Here is a 22,396-nt window from a genome sequence, read left to right on the forward strand (position 1 = left end):
AGACAAGGCCAGTTCATGGCAGAGCTGCAGTTCAACCTAGTCTGTACAGAGCAGGTGTTCTCCAATAGCATATGATGCTGCTTACAGGAAAAGGGAACTGAAAAAAATAAGACATTCAAAGTCCTGTTTGGGAGTGAGGTATTCTTCTCTCCCATAATCCTGATGTCAGAGTTATTATCTTTCCCATATGGGAATCTGGTTCCTGTGCATAACTCTGCAGGGAATTGCTTCACAGAAACTATGTAAGTAGGTGTGTACCTTTGATGCCTCAAGTCTTCCAGATATGCACTGTGTGCCAGGGGCTGCTGTCTGCCCTTCCCGACCACACTTACATGGCAAAAGAGTCCAGCAAACAATGAGCAGGAGCAAGCTCTGACCGCCTCCCTGAAGGCAGCACACAGAACCAGTTCGTACCAGGAATATCTTCTCTGCCATGATCCCCCTTTGAAATTACATCTTCTCTTTAAGTTCAAACAAGAATCTAGACTTCCGGAAAGTCATCTTGATACTCCCAGGATACTTATAATCTGGAATGTTTAGAAGATACTTGGCACTCACTGCTTGCTCTGTAGGTTTTTTGTGTTCTAACACCCCAGTTAGTCTTCTAAGGCCTCAGAGGGCAAGGTCCATGCCCTATTCTGCCTCAATCCCCCACCCCTGCTGAACAATACCCCATTCTTAGGAGGTAGGCAATAATTAGGTCAAAAGGCCTCAGAAAGTTTATTATTGTATTATAACAGGAGGACATATGCTTCTTTAAAAGCATTTTTTGGGAGCCTACTGTATCACAGGCATTGTGCTAATGACCCATGTGATCCAGAAGCAGAAATTTAGAAAATCAGATACGAGCCTTTTGGACACTCTGCAGCAGGTAAATAACAAATCAAAATTGTATCTAGAAGTGAAGCATCCTTGGTCAGATTAAGAGGCCTTCATGACAGGTACATTTGCGGCAAACGCTGTAAGGTTACAATCTCTATCAGCTGTCAGACGTTTAGAAAGACCCTAAATAGGGTATTGAGATCCTAATTCTTGATTTTACTTTCTCCTAGAAGTTGTCTGAGTGATGATTTTAGCTGAGGCTATCAGTCAGGAAAGGATGGGTCTTGCTGTCACTAATTTCAAATCAGTCCTCTTGTAGTAGGCAAATTTCTCTACCTTTCTTTTAATTTGTCACCATTTCACCTCAAATTATCCCGAAAGGCCATGACCTTTGGAAATACCTTTGAATGTTCAAAATCATCTGATCCAGCCACATATAAACCTGGTCATAAATTATGGGTAATCAATATCAGATTACCCATAATTTTATCTTCACTCATTCTTCACACTGTAAATCCTTGATCCAAATACAAAGCTATTATATAAAACTATTTCTTCAACATAACAACAACAAGAATAAAACAGCTCCTGTAAATAATTACCTTTGGGATATGAAAGAAAATGTAAACATTTTATTTGGCAGTTGTTTCTGAACACATGAATAAATAAATGGAAAAGTACATATTAATATTTCTTTTTGGAGTAACAGATACCATTAAACGCTTATTTACCCATCTTCACTGCAAAGAACAGTTACACAATTAAATTTTGTCTTATAAAAGGTAACTTCCCACATCACTGGACTGGACAGTTAAGGATGGAGATACTGGTAGTGCTTGGTTCTAGCAGTCTCAATGTTTGAAAGGCATTCATTTGCAAGTGTGATAAGAAGAGTCATCATGCATTGAGTTCATCCGGGTCATGTACTGTAGAAAATTTCTGATGGCAGCCACAGAATTTGGTGTCTCATGCGCTTAAGTCAACTATGACATGTTTGTAAATCTGTGTATTTCCCTTAAAACTGGAAGCAAAAAGAAAATTACGTTTATTAATGGACACATGTGTGAATGATCTTGGTGCCTGAACATTTAATTCCTGAAATTTCACAAATTTGGCTTTTTCTGCATCCCAGTTATACACTTGAGTAAAGGAGTAATCACTTCCAAGAATTGCATATTGGTAATTATTTATCTGAAGAGGCTGGAACACCATGGATCCTCGCGACGGCATCCTCTGAATATCCTGGAACGAGGAGCCTCCCCATTTCATGACTTTGGAATCACCAATGAATCTTGTCAAGCAAATGTACACGTCCCCTTTCACTGAGAAGTGCTTCACTGCGTACACATCCTCCATGTTAGGAATGTCAGTTTGGTTAGTGAATAATTGTGTTGCTTTGTTCCACTGATAAATTACAGGACGCTGGGAACTACTGGACAGAATTAAATGAGGCGTTCTGAGTGTCTGAGGTGTTCTGACTATTTCTAGATATTCCACATCAGTGTCCCTGTACCACGCGTGTAAGGATTGATGGGAGTAGAATCCGTTTCCGTTCCATTTGTAAATGGTAGTAAAACCAGCTTTTGAACTGTCAGCAACAACAAAGTACCAGTTGTTTTCAATCTTGAATGTTTCAATGTCATTGGGTTTTCGGATTTTGAGAATTTCAATATCCTGGATTTTTATGAATTTATTTGCAAAACTGTCTCGTTTATAGATGTGAGAGCCACCAAACAGCTGGGCCACAATAACATAGAGCTGAGTTTCAATGACTATAGGCTTGCATACTACAGTGGATGTGCCTGGGAAAAGACAAAGGAGAGGTTAGTTGTGTGGCCATCCTCTTTTGGAGCATGTAAACATGCAGGCTGAGGCCATACAACTTCCACCCAAATCAGCCTGAAACAAGAGATCTCCTTGGTTGATTAGGCAAGGCTGGTCTCCAAAGCCCAATGGCAGCAGTGTCCTGAAGTTCTGTGCCTTTGTGCCTCATGGGGCCTTGTTACCAACAATTGAGTTGTTAACGTCATATCCAGCCTGCTCTAGACGTTCAGGACACACAGCTATGGCCCGAGTGTTCTCTTATTTCTTGCAGAAAGAAAGCATTACTTTCCCTGACACATCATGAGTTAATCATAATTCTAATGAAAACTACTGTTTACTGAGCATCTATTATGTGCTTTCTCAATTTATCTCATTAATTTTCCCAACAATCTTAAGAGATAAATATTATCTCTTTTTCCACATGAGTAAACTGAAGCTCAGAGAGGCTGTTTTGGTAGCAGAAGGCAGAGTTGGGGATTCAAAGCCAGGCCTACTGGCATGTCTACGCTTTTAACTCACGCTGGGGACAAGTTAGCTATTCCAGGACTTCAAATTTGGGTTATCTAAGATCTTAGATAACCAAAGGCTAGCATTGTGGTCTGGGTAGCCCATGGCTCTACTGTAATTGTTTTGCTCTAAGTCTGAACTGCTTCCTGCTCTAGAATAACTCGCCTTTCTCCTGCAAAGAAAGGAGATGCCACTTTTCACTTTTCTGGAGCTTTAGGTCACTGGTGGCAGGAGTGAAGAGAAGGAAGACGAATGTTTGAGAAAATCGAAAGACAGGGGCAGCCATGGGCAATGCTCCTGAAAGTTATTTTGGGAAATCACAGAAAATGATGTGGGATCTGTCAGTGGCCTAGCTTGATGTCCTTTGGGGAAGACTGACATTTATCTGACCTGTGAGATTCTGATCTCACAGAAGGAGTTTGGCTCTAGAAAATCCAGAGAGAGCTGGGCAAATCTGGGCTTTAGGCCTCTGCTGACTACAGCTCTAGTGCAGGGCAGAAAGTTCTACATTAACTCTTTCTACTAATTGGCTTCATCCATAGGCAAGGTAGTTTTCTTTGTGACTCTTTTCAGGGCTAAACTGATTGTATGATCTTAAGAAAATCATTTAACTTCTCTGAGGCTCAGTTTTCTTTTCTGTACAATGAGACTTTAGACTAGATTAAGGATGGCCACCAGATTCCAACACGTGCCAATACTGATTGGCTCACTGAGCGTGATTGCCTAGGGAACTGTGTTGAGAAGGATTCTGTGGCCGTGTCTGCACTCGACATGAACGATTACCATGATAGATTAGTGGTGCCTGTCTAGAGTGAAGGAAGGGATAATGACTGAGTATGGGACACATATTTGTCATCTGCTATGGTTGGAATGTTTGTGTCCCTCCAAAATTTATGTTGTAGTTTAATCCCCAGTGTAATAGTATTAAGAAGTGGGGTGTCTAGGAGGTGATTAGATCATGAGGACTCCACACTCATGAATGGAATTAGTGCCCTTGGAAAAGGGCTTGAACGAGTCTGTTAGATATTTTTTTGCCCTTCTGCCATGTTAGGACATAGAGAAGGCACTGTCTTTGAAGCAGAGAGTGAGCCCTTACCAGACCCTAAATCTCCTGGTGCCTTGATCATGGAGTTCCCAGCCTCCAGAACTATGAGAAATAAATTTCTGTTCTTATAAATTACCCAGTCAAGGTATTTTTTTGTTACAGCAGCAGGAAGGGACTAAGACATCATCCTAGACAAGATGAACTGTGAGGTGCCCTCTGAAAGTTTACAGATGTATGATTTATTTCTCTTGTAAGTGCTCATCTAAACAGCCATTCAAAGAAATTGATGAACCAACCATACACAAGTAAGAAGAGCCTGGTTTTGACTGCACAAAACCCTGCTATAGTCCACTGGAAAACTTATGGGGGCCTAGGGAAGCATGACTTTTTTTTTTTTTTTTTTTTTTTTTGAGACGGAGTCTCCCGCTCTGTCTCCCGGGCTGGAGTGCAGTGGCCGGATCTCAGCTCACTGCAGGCTCCGCCTCCCGGGTTTACGCCATTCTCCTGCCTCAGCCTCCGGAGTAGCTGGGACTACAGGCGCCCGCCACCTTGCCCGGCTAGTTTTTTGTATTTTTTAGTAGAGACGGGGAAGGCATGACCTTCTTCCTTCAGAAAGGAGGCTTCTAAAAGAAAGGAGTTTCTTTTAGATCCTAAAATGGTCTCAGTTTGGAAGGGATCCCTTTATTTAAGCAACCCCAGCCTTGAGCAAGCCCCAGACCTGTCTTGGTCCTTTGAGCAATGAGGATGATGGCTACCGGCAAAATCGATCATGACCCTCCATGCCTTATCTAAAGGGTTACCTTTTATGGGGAGGTGTGAGTGCTCTTGAGAGCGGATTTAATGGTATTAGAAGCTAAAGCTGATATTAAAAACTGTAGAGGGAGCCCTATGTTCTAACTAATGACTTATAATTTTAAAAATTATTAAAATGGGAAAGAAACTTAAGAGATCAGCTAAGTAAGGCCAGGCAAGGTGGTTCACTCCTGTAATCCCAGACCTTTGGGAGGCCGAGGCGGGTGGATCACTTGAGGCCGGGAGTTTGAAACCAGCCTGACCAACTTGGCAAAACTCCATCTTTACTAAAACTACAAAAATCATCGGGGCATGGTGGCGCACGCCTGTAGTCCCAGCTACTTGGGAGGCTGAAGGACAAGAATTGCTTGAACCCAGGAGGCTGAGGTTTCAGTGACCCCAGATCATGTCACTGTACTCCAGCCTGGGCAACACAGTGAGAATCCGTCTCAAAAAAAAAAAAAAGAAAGAATTAGATTCCATGGCCAAATTAAGGGTGAAAAATACGGGAAAAATTTCCTCACTGCGGGACTTCTCAGATTCACAGATGTATGTATTACGAATCTGCAAGACCAAGATACGGTTCACGAATTTATTGAACCACAAAATCCTTTTTGTTACAAGGCATACATTGACATTTTGTAGAAGAAATGTTTGTGTAACAAAGTTTGAGACTTATTGATCTAAAATAACCTTCTTATCTTATAGTTAAGAAAAAGGGGTTGGGGGGTATCCGTGAGTATGAGCGGCTCGCCCAAAGAGACTGTGGCAGAACCTGGACTAGAACTTCTGATTCACCATCCAATACTTTTCTTTGAAGAAAAATAATCAACTATTTACTGTTTATGTATTATACTAGACCCTATGCTAAGTTTCTTGAATATGTGTTCACATGATCTTATTAACAACCCTGTGAGTTAAGTATTAATATTATTCCCATTTTACAAGTGGGGAAATTATGGCTTAGAGAACAATTCCAGGTCATTTAGCAAATGGTAGTGTTGGAATTCAAATGACTTTAGGTCTGCTAAAGCATTCCCCTATACCACTCATCTTTCCTTGTTGCCCTTGGCTGAAGCAATTTAACTTCCCACTCAAAATATTATTGGGCTTTTCATACCTGTAATGTTGTCATAATTCCGGAAGGTCTTTTCCACATGGTCCCATTCAAGGAAAATGCATTTTCCAGTAAAAGGCTGAGCAATGACTACATACTCATCATTCAAATAAGAAAAAGTGTCTATGGACAATGATTGATAAGGCAGGTCTTGAGACTTTGCAAATTCTGCAAAAAGAGGAAAAGATGAATAACTGTGAGCTAATACCTCTTTCCTTGGCTGGATCTCAAATATTCATAAGAAATACATGTATTTCAGAGAATAGTAAAATGGCCATTTTACTTTTCTTTTAAACGCATGAAGCATTGTCAATGGTTCATAATTTTTTAAAAATTAAATTGCTCAGCTGGTTTTTAAGATATAAAAAATATCAGTTTCTGCATATGAAAAAAAAAAGGTAGCTCTTATTTTAATATTATGAGGTGGAATGATGAATACATTACCTGTAATGATGCAATCGAAATCCTTGGAGGAGAGGCTATTGATTTTGCGCTTCTTGTATTCTGGGGGGCCTTCACAGTAGATGTCTTCAACAGTTGCATTGGTGTGGCCAAGCCATTCCACTAGCCATTTCAGTTTACAGTCACAATTAAATGAATTACCCCTCAGGTCCCTGAAAGACAAATTTCAGCTGCTTTTGCTGTACAAGGGCTCTACCCACACAGGAGAGAGTTCTACATGAACAATTAACATGTGCAGAATGACCTTACCCGGCTTTACATCCTGCCCTATAACCCGCCTGGAACCTGACTGACCACTCACTTTGGGCTCAGAGAGTTAGCACCATGCACACTTGAAGACTACCCAGTCAATGGAACCTCATCACTTACTCCCTCTTGGATCCCCAAGTGGCTTAGTCTAGGGCTGTGCTGTCAATAAAAACAGTATATGAACCATAAATGTAATTTAAAATTTTCTATAGCCACATTAAAAAAGTAAAAAGAAGCAGGTATAATTCATTTTAATAATATGTTTTATTTAACCCAATACATACAAAAGATAATCATTTTGACACATCATCAATATAAACATTATTGAGATATTTTACATTCCTTTTTTATACTAAGTTTTTGAAGTCCAGTGTGTATTTTATATATCTTAATTCAGATGCTAAATTTTACCAGAAATAGGTGATCTATATTTAGATGTCATAAAATTCATGATTAAAAAAATAGATGTATATACCCAAATTGTTTCAAACATACTTAACATTTTCCAATAATTGATCTGAGAATTAGCTTTTAAATTTAAATTTAACTGTTAAAAAATTAAGTAAAATTTAAAATTCAGTCTCTCAGTTGTACTAGGAGCACATTTTAGGTGCTCAGTGACCATAGGTGTCTGGTGGCTACCCTATTGGACAGCACAGGTCTAAAGGACAGAATGTAGTGATTACTGTAATGTATTTAATTAAATCAAGTGAGCTGTTTGCTTTTCTTCTTCCTCACAGACATAATTAATCCTGATCCTCTTCTGTGGTCTACAAATTCAGTTTAAATAGGAAATGACTTTGACACAGCAGAGTTACCACAGACATACAATCGCTCATGCCTGTAATAAGTTATACAGCATAGACCATTTACATTTCCACATATGACCCCAACTCACCAAGTTCTCTGTGTATTTGCATTGCTTCTGTTCAGGAATTCCACCTCCTTTCCTGGTCACACAGAATTCTTAAGATAGGTGCTGCCTACTCTTCACACCGCACATAAATAATTTTTAAACGCCCAAACATTTAAAAATGTTTTTTAGAGGATACTTTCAAGAAAGCCAAGAAATCCACTAAAAGGCAAGTTGGCATGGATCCTTGTACTTCTAAGATAATTCTTGATTTGGGCATATTAGAGTAGGTCCAAAAGGCTAAACCCATCTTGGGATTCCCTGGAGACTGAGCCAATTTCAATATTTTTTTGTTTTGTTTTTCACTAGTGTAGGGTATAGACTGACACAAAAATGGGGTAAAGGATCCCCAACAAGCTACATCCCACGTCACCCATGGAGTGTGTTCTAACTTCCAAGACACTCCCAGAACTGACCTAGTCTCCCAGGAGAACCCTGACCCACACTAATGAGTGGCAACCTTTCAGGCTACTGTAAACCAGAGAAGATAACTATGGTCTGTCCAGGACTCTCTTGGACAAATCCTGATTTGGGCATTCTCCTGGAATTAAACCATCATTCAGGAATTGGGGTAATAGACATGGAGGAGGGGCTGGGGAAATACTGCAAGGAACAAAGAAAGTTTTTCATTAGGCTACTGATTTGAAGTTAAATACTGGGCTTGGAAAAAAGTACTTGACTCAGATTTTCTTTTTGTTTGTTATTGGAGAAAAGTTGTTTTGAATATATAGTCTACAGCAAAGTACCTGAATACTTTTTTTAAAAAGCTTTTGTTTTCATATATCCTTTCATTTGTTCCTGTATTCCACCTTATGACATTTAAATACCTTTCTAATGTTCTGGAAGGCAAATAATGAAGCTGAATTGCTTTTGAGAGGTTTAGGCATATATTACTTGCTTTGCTTACAGCAAAATATACAAATTCCTTGCAAAGATCTTTCACTCGGAGGCTTAAAAGTCAAAGTTTGAAAGCTCTTTTGTTTGAAAAAGGGTCAAAAATAATTAAATTCATTCCCTTCCTGGGGCTTACGCCAAATTCCTGGGGATTAAGCTTAGAGTTGTTGTTCAGTCTAATGAGAAAAAAGGCAAACTTTTCTCCCTTCCCCCACTTCCTGCTCCATTTCTCTGTTGACTGACCAACCCAAGGGTGTAACCTTTCATCTTTATTCTGTCAGTTTCCCAGACTCCTTATGTTTTCCCTTTGTAGCCCTATTTCCTGAACCTCATGAGAAAAAAGGGATCTTGAAATTTCTAGCCGGGTCTCTTCCCACCCTGTCAAAGTCCCTTACCGTCGCTCCCTGCCATATAGACACACACTTTGTCAAAGGAATGCCTGGGTGCCATATATTCAGAATTTCCAATGATAAATACCACAGAAGATTCAAATGTTAGTCTATGTAAATTTAAATTTTTGGCCAGTTAAAATTCAGATTTACAAATCCTAATTTTAATTTAAAAGCCAATTAAAAATTCTAATAATCAATACCAGGCTTCCTTGTTAATGACTGCAAATTAATTAATTGTTCAGTGATTTCTTAGGTCCTCTTACACATTTGTTAAAGAATCCAGGCCTTTGAAAATATCTTTTGGGAGTGTCTGAAGATTGTTGTTTGCAAGGCTCCTGGAAAAAAACAAAAAAAAAGTGATGTAAACTGTAGTGATAAATTAAACAAAAGAATTTACTGATAAAGTTTAGTTATGAGTCTCTTTTGTCATTTCCAGCCTACTAAATGACTTGTGGTCCTTTTTTAACTTCTGAAATACTACTCAGATTCCTGCTGTTGTCCTTTCAGTTCCTAACCTGTTCACTTCAACACCCACTCCGTATTTATTTATTTTTATTTTTATTTTTATTTCTTGAGACAAGAGTCTCGCTCTGTCACCCAGGCTGGAGTGAAGTGGTGTGACCTCAGCTCACTGAAACCTCTGCCTCCCGGATTCAAGTGATTTTCCTGCCTTAGCCCCCCAGAGCTGGGATTACAGGTGCTCACCACCACACCCGGCTAATTGTTGTATTTTTAGTAGAGACAGGGTTTCATCACATTGGCCAGGCTGGTCTTGAACTCCTGAGCTTCATGAACTCCTGAGCTTCAGTGATCCACCCGCCTGGGCCTCCCAAAGTGCTGGGATTACAGGCGCACTCAATATTTAAACAACACTTTATGTTGGTTAAAAACAACAACGATTCCTGGGCATTGATCTTTCCATTTAGAACAGAACACGGGAGAGTCACACTCTTGGACACTCAGTCTAGGGGATATCTCCCAAATGATGACTAACCAAACTGGTGAGTGTCCATCTCCAAAATGCCCCCTCTCCTCCCGCCTGGGCTGCCCCTTCCTCCTTGCTTGCTCCGGAGAGCAGCCAAACCTCCAACCCACAGTGCCAATAGCTCTATCCCTTCCCCAGCACATCCTTTCTCCTTTCTGAAGCCCACGTGGCCTTTTCCTTTCTAGCTCCATTCATTCCACCTCAGAAAAAAATTTTCTTATAAATACCTATCCAACCATTCTCTTTAATCATCTCCCTCTTTCTCCTTCTTCTGGTTCTTTTCCTGTGATCACAGGAATGATTTTCCCTTTCCCTTTCTATTTGTTCTTCCACAAATCACTAAAATGATTCTAATCAAGGTTAATGAGTAAAAAATTGTCCTGATAATGCCAAGGAAAGGGAAATGTGTCCCTAGTACACAAATATAGCACAGTGCTAATGCTGTATGACCAGGGAAGGTCACCAGGTAGTGTAATTTTCTATTTTTAACCAGCACCATATATATATATACACATGTTATAAACTTTTCTTAGAGGTTTTTTTTTTCACAATAAAAATAAAAAACTAAACTAAAAGTAAAGAGCCCATACCATTAGCCTCTAAATCCTTGAAAATTCTCTCGACTTCCCTTTAAAACATTCTCAAAAGTCTATGTCTTCTACCTCCACTAATTAAATATGAGATTTCTCAAGTGCAAACATTCAAGATTTTTAGAACTTATTTTTGAGTTAGTTACGTTGTTTTTCTGGGTTTTAGAAATTACTACTAGTTTAAATGGTTCTCAATGAACCTTGGAATGTAAGAATAGGAACTGAGTCAGAACGTTCCATTCTCAATGGTGGTCCAATTGTGACAAAGAGCATGGCTTTTGGAGTGATTCTGAGCTACGTTTGAATCCTGACTCCAGCATTTACTGGTTGTGTGACTTTGGTGATGTATCTTCTTGGAAATTCAGTTGTTTCATTTTTAAGTGAAGATAATAATACCTTATCTCATAAGATTATTGGAAAGAGAAAATGAGATAATCAAGGATGGTGCAGGCATCTGTACTACTCTCAGTAGAGTGGCTGGCGTCAGAAGAGGAGAATGGCTTCTGTATGTACACTGTCCAAGAAACAACGTTTAGAAACAGACCATACGAATGAGCTGCTATGGCTGTCCACATACAGCAAAATTAACAAAATGCCACTAAGGAGGACTATTCAAGAGAATGTCTCCATAATTCATCTTACTGACTGGTGTTTGAATGAAGAGATTTTCTGATGTATTGGACCAGTCCAGAGTTATGTTATGTGTCTCAGTTTATTTTCTGGCACAATGTGGCTTAAAGTTATCTTACTAACTTCTAGGTGGATGTCCCTTCCTCTGAAGCTGGCAAAAACTGCAACTGGCTGCAGGGCATAAATTTAGAGGAGGTTGAGTCACAGGACAGTGGGTATGCAATGATTAAGCAGTCAAATCCTGAATTACTACTACCAATAGGGCTACACAGGAAAAGGCACTGTGCTTGTCTTACTGTCCAAGGGGAATTCTTTTTTTTTTTTTTTTGAGACAGGGTCTCACTTTGTTGCCCAGGCTGGAATATAGTGGCGTGATCACAGTTCACTGCAGCCTCAACCTCCCTGGCTCAGGTGATCCTCTGGGCTCAGCTTCTCCAGTAGCTGGGACAACAGGTGTGTGCCACCACGCCCAACTAAGTTTTTTTTACTTGTAGAGACAGGGTCTTGCTATGTTGCTCAGGCTTGTCTTGAACTCTTGGGCTGAAGCTATCCTCATGCCTCTTCCTCCCAACGTGCTGGGATTACAGGTTTAAGCCACCTACCCTGTGGGATTCTTTTAAACAATGGGTGAATCTGGAAGTTCTACTTCCTGCCCAAAGGAGCAGAGCTTTAGGCCTCACACGATCCACGTGCAAGATAACCACAGAACAGATGGCAAAACAGAGCTGCAGACTCGGAGCTACGGGGCTTCTGGAATGGAGAGGCAGTATTTTTGCATGACAAGATGGAGGGCTTCTAATTCACCAGAACTGCGAGATGGGGCTGAGAAAGACAGGCTGGCCTGATGGGCTGTGGGATGAGGCATTACATTTCCTGACAACTTCTTGTGACAGAGGCTCTTGCCTTGGGATCCAAAGGGTTGGGGAGGCAGGGGAGTCAGAGGGAGAAATGGTGGGTGGATTCGCTGAATCCAGTGTCAACCCTTTGCTGCTTCGCTAAAAATTCAATGAAATCCTTGCCCACAATGGACTGCTCTTAGAGGAGAAAGGATGAAGCTTCATGTCTAGGTTTGGTGAGTGATGGGCATGAGAAGTCTGCCTGGATTCACTAAGAAAAGCAGAATCAAGAGGAAGTAAGATTCAGACATGAGAGCAGGGCTTCCAGACACCCAAGGCCTGGGAGCTGGAGTTCAGATAGCTTCCCTAAGTCTCTGGGAGGTCCCAGTGACATCAGGGTACATTTGGATAAAAGTAAAGCAGGCAGTGGGATTTGGGCAGAGAACGACTTAGGAAAGCAATGTTGACAGAGCCTGAGAATTATTCTGCAAAAAATGTAACAGGTTGCCAGGGTGCGGTGGCTCATGCCTGTAATCCCAGCACTTTGGGAGGCAGCAGTGGGTGGATCACCTGAGGTCAGGAGTTTGAGGCCAGCCTGGGCAACATGGCAAAATCCTGTGTCTGCAAAAAATACAAAAATTAGCTGGGAGTGGTGTGTGCCTGTGGTCCTAGCTACTCTGGGAGGCTGAGGTGGGAGGATGGCTTGAGCTCAGAACTTGAGGCTGCAATGAGTCATGATTGCACCACTGCACTCCAGCCTGGGTGACACAGTGAGATTCTGTTTCAAAAAAAAAAAAGATATATATAAAGGATTGTGTAAATAAACGATGGTCCATATGTAACATGGAATATTTTGTAGGAGATTTTAAAAATGAGGTAGGTCTCTATGATTTAATATGAAGTGATACCTAAGTATAGAGTGTCATCTCTCTGGAGGAAGAAGGACAGATAGATGCCTGTGGATACACAAAGAAAACTCTATCAGAAGATACAAAAACTGTTGATTGAGGTCGTATCTTGGCGTATGGTTATCAGAATCTTTCACTTTTCTATGTAAATACATATTTATGTTGTGAGTTTTTATCATCAAGCATATATTATTATTTTATAATCAGAAGAAACAAAGAATAGAGTTGACATTTTGAAAGGATCCTGTTACTTAGTACTTGTACATAAGTATGGTTCTGTCCAGTGAGGGTTCAGTCATTCAAAATCAATCATTTGGCTGCATTCATCAACTTCCAAAGCTACCTACAGGGTTAGATTAGGAATTACTGTCACGGCCCGAACTCGGGGGCCTGAGTGGTCAGATCATGCAAATGTCTTTCACAAGACCTCCTGCAGGAGGGAGCTGCCTGTTTTCTAAAAAATGCCCATGCAGTTTCAGGCCCTCACCCTCTATGGAGATTGGGGCTACAAGGTTGTCCAGGCTTGAAGCCACTGCTATGGTTCTTTGCCCCAGCTTAAAGTCAGCTGTGATGAGGGCCTGTTGCCTCCACAAATCATCATGGGCATCTGAGGGCTTCAGGGAGATTCACTGCAGGAGAGAGCTGCTGAGGGCACTGGGACCAGGGGCACCAGGAAAAAAAAGGGCAAGTCACGCGACGCTCCCTGAAACCTCCTCAGCATTTAATCATAAAAACAGGGTAAATAGAATGAGATCTGGTGTTTATCAGGGAATTTAAACAGCTAGAGAGACTGAGATAGCACTTTGTGGGTTAGAGTTAAGGTTATTTTAGAGTTGATATTAGGATTATTTGATTCTTCAGATTCCACCTCTGCATTGAGTTTTGCTACCAGAAAGCAAAATACCTGGATAAAATTTTCGCAGTTCTGCCTTCATCCCACTCCCAGCTTCACAGAGTAGTGACTTAATATTATTATTAACTTTTCCTCAACAGAAGCTCTCGTTGCTATATGTGCTATGTGTTTGTAAAACTGGTTGTAGCTATTCTTTCCTGCATCACTTAGTGTAGTGTAGTGGTTTAAGTGCCAACTTCACCCAAATCCACCAGGGATTAAATTTGAACGTCATCACTCTTTGGAATGTGTCCTTAGCCAACTTAATTTAACCTCTCTGGGTTTCTGTTTTGACATCTGCAAAGCTGAGTAAAGGGTATGAATTTCACTTATTGTGAGAATTAACACATGTAGTTACTAATATTTTTATATACATATCTTTGTAATGGATTCCAGGAAAAACTGTATCTGCAGGTGAATTTTTAAACCTTATGTGTTAAGACCACAAAATTAATCTTTTTCTTTGTTGTTATAGTCATTAAACAGTGATATTAAATATCTAAACACTTTAAAATATTCACTTTAGGAAGCTGAGATCATCTATTCTTTCTGCCTCTCTTAGTAAGGAAAATCCTATGCCTTGGTATTCTTAAAAGTTCTATCTTTTACTTTTACTGATACACATATACACATACACACATATATACACATACTACATATGCACATATATATGTAATAATAATTATTTCTTCGCTTCAAGAAAAACTGGAAAGTGCAAAAATTATTTTTTAAAAAAGGAGAGAAATAATAATTATCATAGGAGAAGTAACCACTGTTAAGATTTAGTCATGTTTTCTTCCGGCCATTAATGCAGAGCCCATCAAAAGCAAGGGATTCTGGAAAGCCATGTTGCTAGTCCTGCCCCCCAGGGTGTCTACTCCTTCTCTTACCTCTACAGTGTCATGACCTGAGAGAGTGTCACCCTGAATTGTGGTAGGGGACCCTCCTTCCTCTGCAAAGATCTGTTAGCCAAGGGTGAGGGTTAAACAGAGCTGAATTTTAATACTAGATGTAAGAATTCTTGATTCTTAGGAATAGGAGGAAGAAAAATTATGAAGGACAGAGAGGCAAGGAGTCCCAGGTAGCCACCAGAGTTGTCAGGAAAAAGACTTTCTATATGGTATGGTTTAAGGAGTACCAGGCTCCTGCGTTGGCCGAAGCTGACCCCTTGCCAGTCAGACTCACTTTAGGGCCCAGAACTCAGCCACAGAGTACAGGGGTGACGTGAACAGGGAAGTGGATATCTGAGTTTGAGCTCTGGCTGTTCCCTTTTCTATAAAGTGAATGATCACTGGATCAGAACGATCTCCAAGTTCTATTCTTGCTCTTAAATCACATCTTTGTCATTTTCACTGAGAGGCTTATGGCTTCATCTTTAAAATTAATAGATGACACTAGGATAGGTGATACTTTAGGCCACATACTTAGGGGTCAGTGTGTTTGACAACAGGCTTTTCCAGTAGATAGAGGTTGCACTGGGTCGCACCAGAATATCCGACTGGGGTGGGGTGGAGCTGATTGGGACGGGGTGAAGACACAGTCAGTGAGAGACTTGAGGAAACATTTAATCAATGTTCCTTTATTTCTAGGATAATTCTGCAATGAGCACTGGAAGGATGGTTCTCTTTCCATTATCTGTAGGTCTAGTATAGTGCCTGGCACAAAGTAAGCCCTCAATAGATACTTTTATTTATTTATGTATTTATTTATTTTGAGATGGAGTCTCACTCTGTCACCTAGGCTGGAATGCAGTGGCGCTATCTTGGCCCACTGCAACTTCTGCCTCCCCAGTTCAAGCAATTCTCCTGCCTCAGCCTCTTAAGTAGCTGGGATTACATGCATGCGCCACCATACCCGGCTACTTTAAGTGTTTTTAGTAGAGATGGGGTTTCACCATGTTGGCCAGTCCGGTCTCGAACTCCTGACCTCAAGTGATCTGCCCGCCTTGGCCTCCCAAAGTGCTGGGATTACAGGCATGATAGACACTTTTAAATGAATGAATGAATGAATGAGGCAGGCTGGAGTAGATGAGAGGAAGCGTACATATCTAGGCAAAGAAAAGAGCAGAGGATGCTCCTTTGAGGCCCCCTGTGCCAAGGCACTGAGGGAGAAAGCTCAAAGCCCCGTGAGTGACTAGTGCAGTCCCCACCAGCTGGTGTGGACTCCTCCAGGAAAGACCCTCCCTCCCCACAGCCCCACTGTGGTAGAAATCCCAAGGCAATGTGGAGGCTCTTTAAAGTGTGCCTTCAACTAAGTACCATTCTCTAGGTCCTGATTCACAGTTTACCTAAGAAACATTCTTTAAAACAACTGAGATATTGCACAGCTCAACGTCTAGTTACCTTGAAACTGGCTGAGTAAGGTCAAGTGTTCTCAAAGGCAGATGGCCATTCCTTCTTGACAGAAATGATGACCATTTCCTGCCCTTTGGTGTTTTCATCGTTTACCCAAGAAAACCTCCAATTATGACTGTGGAAGCCACTGGAAAGTCTTCTCTCTGAGGCAACCAGACTGGCTCAAACACCACATTTGTTTCAGTGCCACTGGGCTCTTCTGCTAAGAGAGCATCGCCCACAGCCATCTGGGGTGCACCCAGCCCCTCTGCAATGCAGATTCGCAGCTTGGGTTTGTGTCTCTCTGAGCCTGCAGCGGTGCAAGTGCAGTGACTTTAATTTCATAGACAGTGTTTAAAGGGGATCTACGCTCTACCAGTTAGAATCCTGCTTCAGGACTAATGGAGGTTATGCAGCGAATTTTAGTTTATTCCTACACAGTGGTGCTTACTACATACCAGGCCCTATTCTAAGCTCTTTGCATATATTAACTCACTTAATCTCAAGACCTTAGGCACTAATACTCTTAATTGCCTTGTTATTCCTCATCCCATTTTAAAAGATTATTATTATAACCCCATTTTACATGCCCAAGCTGTAGCATAGTGAAGCTAAATGGCCTGCCCCAAATTCCACAGCTGTTAAGGTGCAAAGCCGAGGAATTGATCTGAGGTGGAGAAAAGTGCACTTTGAAGCCTAAAGCCTTAAAAAGGAAACCAATGGTTCAGATAAATGCCAGCTTTATTAATAAGCAGTAAATAATGGAAAATAAACTTGACCTATTGAGCTGGCAGAGAGACAGATGAACCTGGGCAGTCTGGTGGCAGAGATCACCCTCTTAGCTGCTACATTGCACTACCTCTTTAAATACATGGCAACGTGAAGGCTAAAACAAAGTATCCTGTGCAACTGATTGGGAACACACAAGCATCCCGAGTTTGGGGACTGTTACATAGTTCTTTGTACGCCCTCAGTGCTGAGCAACCATTGGATACTCTACAATACATGTAGATTGATAATAATTTTCTCCAAATATTTATATATATGCATGCAAACAGTGCTGGTTCCACTGGGCCTTATCCACAGTGACACTTACATGGCACACAAAGCAATCATTATTAAAGACTCGTGGGTATTACTAGAAGCCAATACATAATGTTTGAAGATTTTGTCATCATTGGCCATAAACTAATTTTTATTCATGTTTTCCTGATTACCAAAATAACATATATTCATCAGAAAAATTTAAATATACAAACGATTGCTAAAATATACAAACCATTCAAACATTAAAGTGAAACATGCATAACATTAGGACAATGATTCAAAATAAAGTAATTGAGAATCTCAGGATTTGACAGGCTTTGAAAGGACTTAACTTTAAGAAGTCTCTCTCTGTTTTTAAGGGTTAATTTGTAGGGTTTTAAGGGTTAATTTGCGGGGGGGGGATCTCGCCTGATAGCCGGGTATATATAATAACTTTTTTATTTTTATTTATTTGTTTATTTTTATTTTTATTTTTTCTTTGAGATGGAGTCTCACTCTTTTGACCAGGCTGGAGTGCAATGGCGCTATCTCAGCTCACTGCAAGCTCCACCTCCCGGGTTCATGTCATTCTCCCGCCTCAGCCTCCCGAGTAACTGGGACTACAGGCGCCCACCACCACGCCTGGCTAATTTTTTGTATTTTTTTAGTAGAGATGGGTTTTCACCATGTTAACCAGGATGGTCTCAATCTCCTGACCTCATGATCCACCCATCTCGGCCTCCCAAAGTGCTGGGATTACAGGCGTGAGCCACTGCGCCTGGCCTGTAATAACTTTTAAGTTGTCTGTAAATGTCTCTTAGAAGAGAAATCTACTGACATCTCTGTATAAGAAGGTGAGAAAGTGCGTTGTTCCTTTAGGCATGAACTAAATTTATATAAATGCACAGGTAAGGGAGTGGCTTTAATGTTAGGCCAGAGTGGGAACCAGCTGGACCTGAAAGTATACGTCTAATCCCAACTATCTGCATTTTGAGATGAAGTATGTGGGTAGGGCTCCTGTTTTCAGGATCTTTTCTTTCTTCTCTAGTCATATTTCCTCCTCAAATCATGTCCCATGGAAGGATCCAGCCAGCTCAATAAAAGCTATCTGGTCCTGCTCTAACTGACACAGTGGAGATAGCACCGGACGTCTCATCAAAGACTGTGGGAGATATCTGGCTTTACCACTTAGTAACTGGGGAGCAGCTTAAACTCATGGTGTACCTCCACTTGCTCATTTGTCTATGAACGTAGTGCCACTGCCCTGTCTCTTTCATGGGGTCATCAGGAGACTATGATGAAGCCAAGAATATGAGAAAGCTTTGTAACCTCTTCCTGCAGCGCATACAGATTAGAGGGTGAGGTGCTAATTCCTCACAGTTCAAATGTTTGCCTTGATTGGGAAGGATTGATCTGAGGTGGAGAAAAGTGCACTTTGAAGCCTAATGTCTTAAAAAGGAAACTAATGGCTCAGACAAATGCCAGATTTATTAATAAGCCATAAATAATGGAAAATGAATCTGACTTATTGAGTCGGCAGAGGGAAATTTGGGTTTCAGATCCTCCCTACTCCATCTCTCCTTGAAAGACAGAAAGGAAAGAAGGAAGGAATAAAAGAAGGAAGGAAGGAAGGAAAGAAAGAAGGAAGAATGGAAGGAAGGAAAGAAAGAAGGAAGAATGGAAGGAAGGAATTGTAAAATGAAGAATAGCATAATTCAAAAGGGGAACATAACTTGGGGACAAAGGCCCTCAGTGAGAAAATATTTGTCCAATTTCTCTTGCTAGCCTGAGCTTCTCTAAGGTGGGACTAGATCTTACTCATCTTTGTAGGCCCTACTCCTTGTAAAGCATGTGTCACATCCTAGAAACTGTTTAAGATGAACCATATGGCATTGCCATTTTTGTAGACAAAAAATAGCCTAACATTGGCAATGCCATATGAGTCAACCTAATAAGTGTTAGCTAAAGATGCAAGAGACCTAAGGGTCATATTCATTTAGCCAGGCTTAACCCCCGTTCCCTCATAACACCTTCCCACCTCCAGCACCAGCTCAGAGAGGTGGGACTTCTCTCTCACTGCCTGTAAGAGTCATGCCTCTCTTTGAGGGTTGCCCTTGGTGTTCCTTGAACCTGAAATTTTCTGGATATTAAGTGTATTCTGTACCAGTCTCTCTCTCTTATGGGCTCCATACTGCTAAAGAAAGGGCATCATTAAGACCCACATTTAAATTTCTTTTTCATTTGATAAACATAATAGGCTCCACTAAACAAAATGGGTGTCCTACACTAGGATGTCAAACAGACTTTTTTATTTGCCTTTTTCCTCTTCCCCTTCCCTTCTTCCTCTCCCTTCCCTTCCTCTCTCCTCTCATCTTCCTTCTTCTTTTTCTTTCTCCCTCCCTCCTTTCCTCTCTCCTCCCTTCCTTCCCTCCCCTCCCCTTCTCCCTCCCTTCCTTCCTTCCTTCCCTCCTTCCTTCCTTCCAAGACAGGGAAACATTTTTTCTTGTTCTGTGCATGCAGCCTGAGGCAAACCACAGGCTTTTAGGCTGGAGAGGAGACACAGCTGAATTGAATTGGGCAGGTGACGCTTGTAGCTGGGTTCCTCAAAAGGACACCTGAGTCCTACATCCTCCCTACAGCTCTCATGATGCTAAGCATTGGACAGAGGCCATGTGGGTTGGGATGTATGTAAATCTAGTGGATTTCAAGTTGAGGTCATGAACTTCTACTTCTCCTTCCATATATTTGCTTCTTTTATTTAATTTTGTCTGAAAAATGAGGTTTGGCAGTGTTAGGCTCTGTGACAAAACTGCATAGCATTTATTCTGTAAACAGCCATCTTAGAATCATATCATGTCATTGACATGAAGAGTAGTATTGCAAACACTGTTTTTTTTTTATAATAACTCTACACAGAAGCCTTGAAAGGTATGATTTTGTAAAACATATCTGGTCATTAGCTTCTCTTTGCTACAAAACAAGCAACAGGAGAGAAAGGGGCCTGGTGGAGGCAGAGAGACAACCGCATGGACACGCTGGAAATCAGGCTCAGTCAAAGGACAGGAATTTTTGTCTCCTTTGTTCCCTGCTGCGTCCTAGGGCCTAGAGCAGAGCTAGGAATGAAGCATGATGAGAGAACAGGTTAAACTTGACAGAATGACTATGATACTTGGATCTCTTGCATCTGTATCTAGAACTGATAAGATACCTATTAGGTAGGTTGAGAAACAGCTGTTGAAAGGATGAAGCGTCACTGCAATTCAACTATTAAGTAGATGTTCTCATAATTCCATAACTGATCAGCTCATGAGGCATCTATCCTCTCCAAGATTGTTTCCTCATTTCTGAAATGGGGATTATTGTGCCTGTTTGGCAGGATTATTGAGAGGATTAAATGAAAAGTGATGTAAATGTTAGTGCCTTTTCTTTCTATGTGTTTCTAGTTTCCTTAAAATAATCTGTGCATATGTAAGAGTGTGTGTGTGTGTGTGCATGTGCGTGTGCATGCACGTGTGTGCCTGCGTGTGTGTGTGTGCGAATGTGTCTGTCTGTAGAGGGTGAGGGAGGCTAGAAGAAACAAGTTGTTTGGGTCATGTTGTTCAGGGTTTCTCAACCTGCCCACGATGCCACTTTAGGCTGGATAATTCTTTATTGTGAGGGGCTGTCCTATGCAGTAGATGTTTAGAAGAATCCCTGCCTTTTACCCACTAGATGCCAGTTACATCCCCCAGTTGTGACAAACAAACATGTCTCTAGATATTGCCAAATGTTCCCTGGGAGACAAAATTGTTCCCTGTTAAGAACAACTGCTGTTAGCTATAATCACCCATTGAATAATTAAATATTTCACTGATAAACAAGTTGATCGGGTACTAATGAAGACATTGTCTGTGGCTCTATTATGTTTAAATGTATATAAAGTGAGGGCTTATAGAGGAAAAAGAAAAGCTGATATCAAATTACATAGTCAACCCATAATGATCCATGAAGCAAGTAATGATGTAGATAATAAATAAAGTTATTTCAGGCACACAATTTCCCTGCATTAGATTGCTTTTCTAATTATGGTTGGTTTAGGATACAAATATTAATACTAATCAATTTCTTGAACACCCTCTGACAGATGACAGGGAAAGGTGGCAAGTGTGCATGGAGAGAAATCATTGGGTTTCTTAAATTTTTATGGACACTCATAAAGTAGGTGCATTAACCACAGGTGATCAAACTGCATTGTCCATTAGCAAGCTTAAAACGTAATAGCAAGATTCATACTTACAAGTGAATTAATGACTTTAGTCCCCGGAAAGTATGTCTTGAAATTGACTTGATGTTGTTGTTTTCTATGAATCTGCAATAAGTTATAATATTTTTTGTCAAACAGTTATAGGAACTTGAGAGTACTTGTCCTGAATCATCGTGTTTAAAAAAAGCTTTTTTACTTACAAATACTCTAGATGTGGAAGACCAATAAAAGCATCATCACTGATCACATCAAAGGAGTTCGATGTGAATAACCTGCCCAGAAAAAGTACACAATGAAAATGGTGAAACTGACAGATTGTCAATCTTGGCTGCTTTTATCTCTCAGAAAAATGAGTGGGAGTTGTATACAGAAAAATGCCTGCATGGCTGTCTGCTACAGTGTTAGTTATGCAGATAATCTATGCAGCATTTTTTTACTCCTAATCATCTCCTCATCAAAGGCTCATCAAGGAGTGCCTGGTGCCCCACTCCTCACAATGACTGCCACCTGCCCTGGGTGACATTTTGAGATACAATCAGAGCAGCCAAAGCAGCCAAAGCAAGATTTTACATATTTTCATGACAAAGGCACTAACAATCTTTTCTACTTGTTCTAGAAACCTCTGGAGTGTTCTGACTGGCAAAAACAATGGTGCTTGGGGTTTTGAGCCTGGGAAACCTAAAAAAATTAAGCTGCATGCCCAGTTGTGCTGTGATATCTCATAAAAGACAGGCAGTTGACACTGGCTCCATGAACACGAACCAGCCTCCTCCTTTGCAAACAGACTGAAAATGGGAAACATGAGGTTCGGGAAGAGTCTTAGACCCATTTTATCACTGAATAGTTGAAGCTTTTACTTGGACAAATATATTTGTAATTTCAAAATCCACAAGGATTTGGTTTTGAAATTACTGATGAAAAAGAACATCAATCAGC

General features: G+C 40.8%; 1 protein-coding gene across 2 annotated transcripts in view; it reads right to left on the reverse strand.

Moving 5' to 3' along the window:
- Positions 1-1,417: 1,417 nt before the first annotated feature.
- Positions 1,418-22,396, reverse strand: part of LGI1 (leucine-rich, glioma inactivated 1) — a 40,048-nt gene continuing 19,069 nt past the window's right edge. Inside the window, exons 3-8 of one of the 2 annotated variants that reach the window (XM_011934312.1) lie at positions 21,661-21,732; positions 21,494-21,565; positions 9,281-9,352; positions 6,552-6,721; positions 6,111-6,275; positions 1,418-2,624 (exon numbers count right to left, since the gene is read on the reverse strand). In XM_011934312.1, coding sequence (XP_011789702.1) covers positions 1,789-2,624; positions 6,111-6,275; positions 6,552-6,721; positions 9,281-9,352; positions 21,494-21,565; positions 21,661-21,732 — 1,387 coding nt within the window. In that variant the 3' untranslated portion in view covers positions 1,418-1,788. The remainder of the gene's footprint in view (positions 2,625-6,110; positions 6,276-6,551; positions 6,722-9,280; positions 9,353-21,493; positions 21,566-21,660; positions 21,733-22,396) is intronic. The other variant, XM_011934313.1, reaches the window with a different exon arrangement.

This window comes from Colobus angolensis, unplaced genomic scaffold (assembly GCF_000951035.1).
Source record: "Colobus angolensis palliatus isolate OR3802 unplaced genomic scaffold, Cang.pa_1.0 Scaffold134, whole genome shotgun sequence".
Lineage (NCBI taxonomy): Eukaryota > Metazoa > Chordata > Mammalia > Primates > Cercopithecidae > Colobus > Colobus angolensis.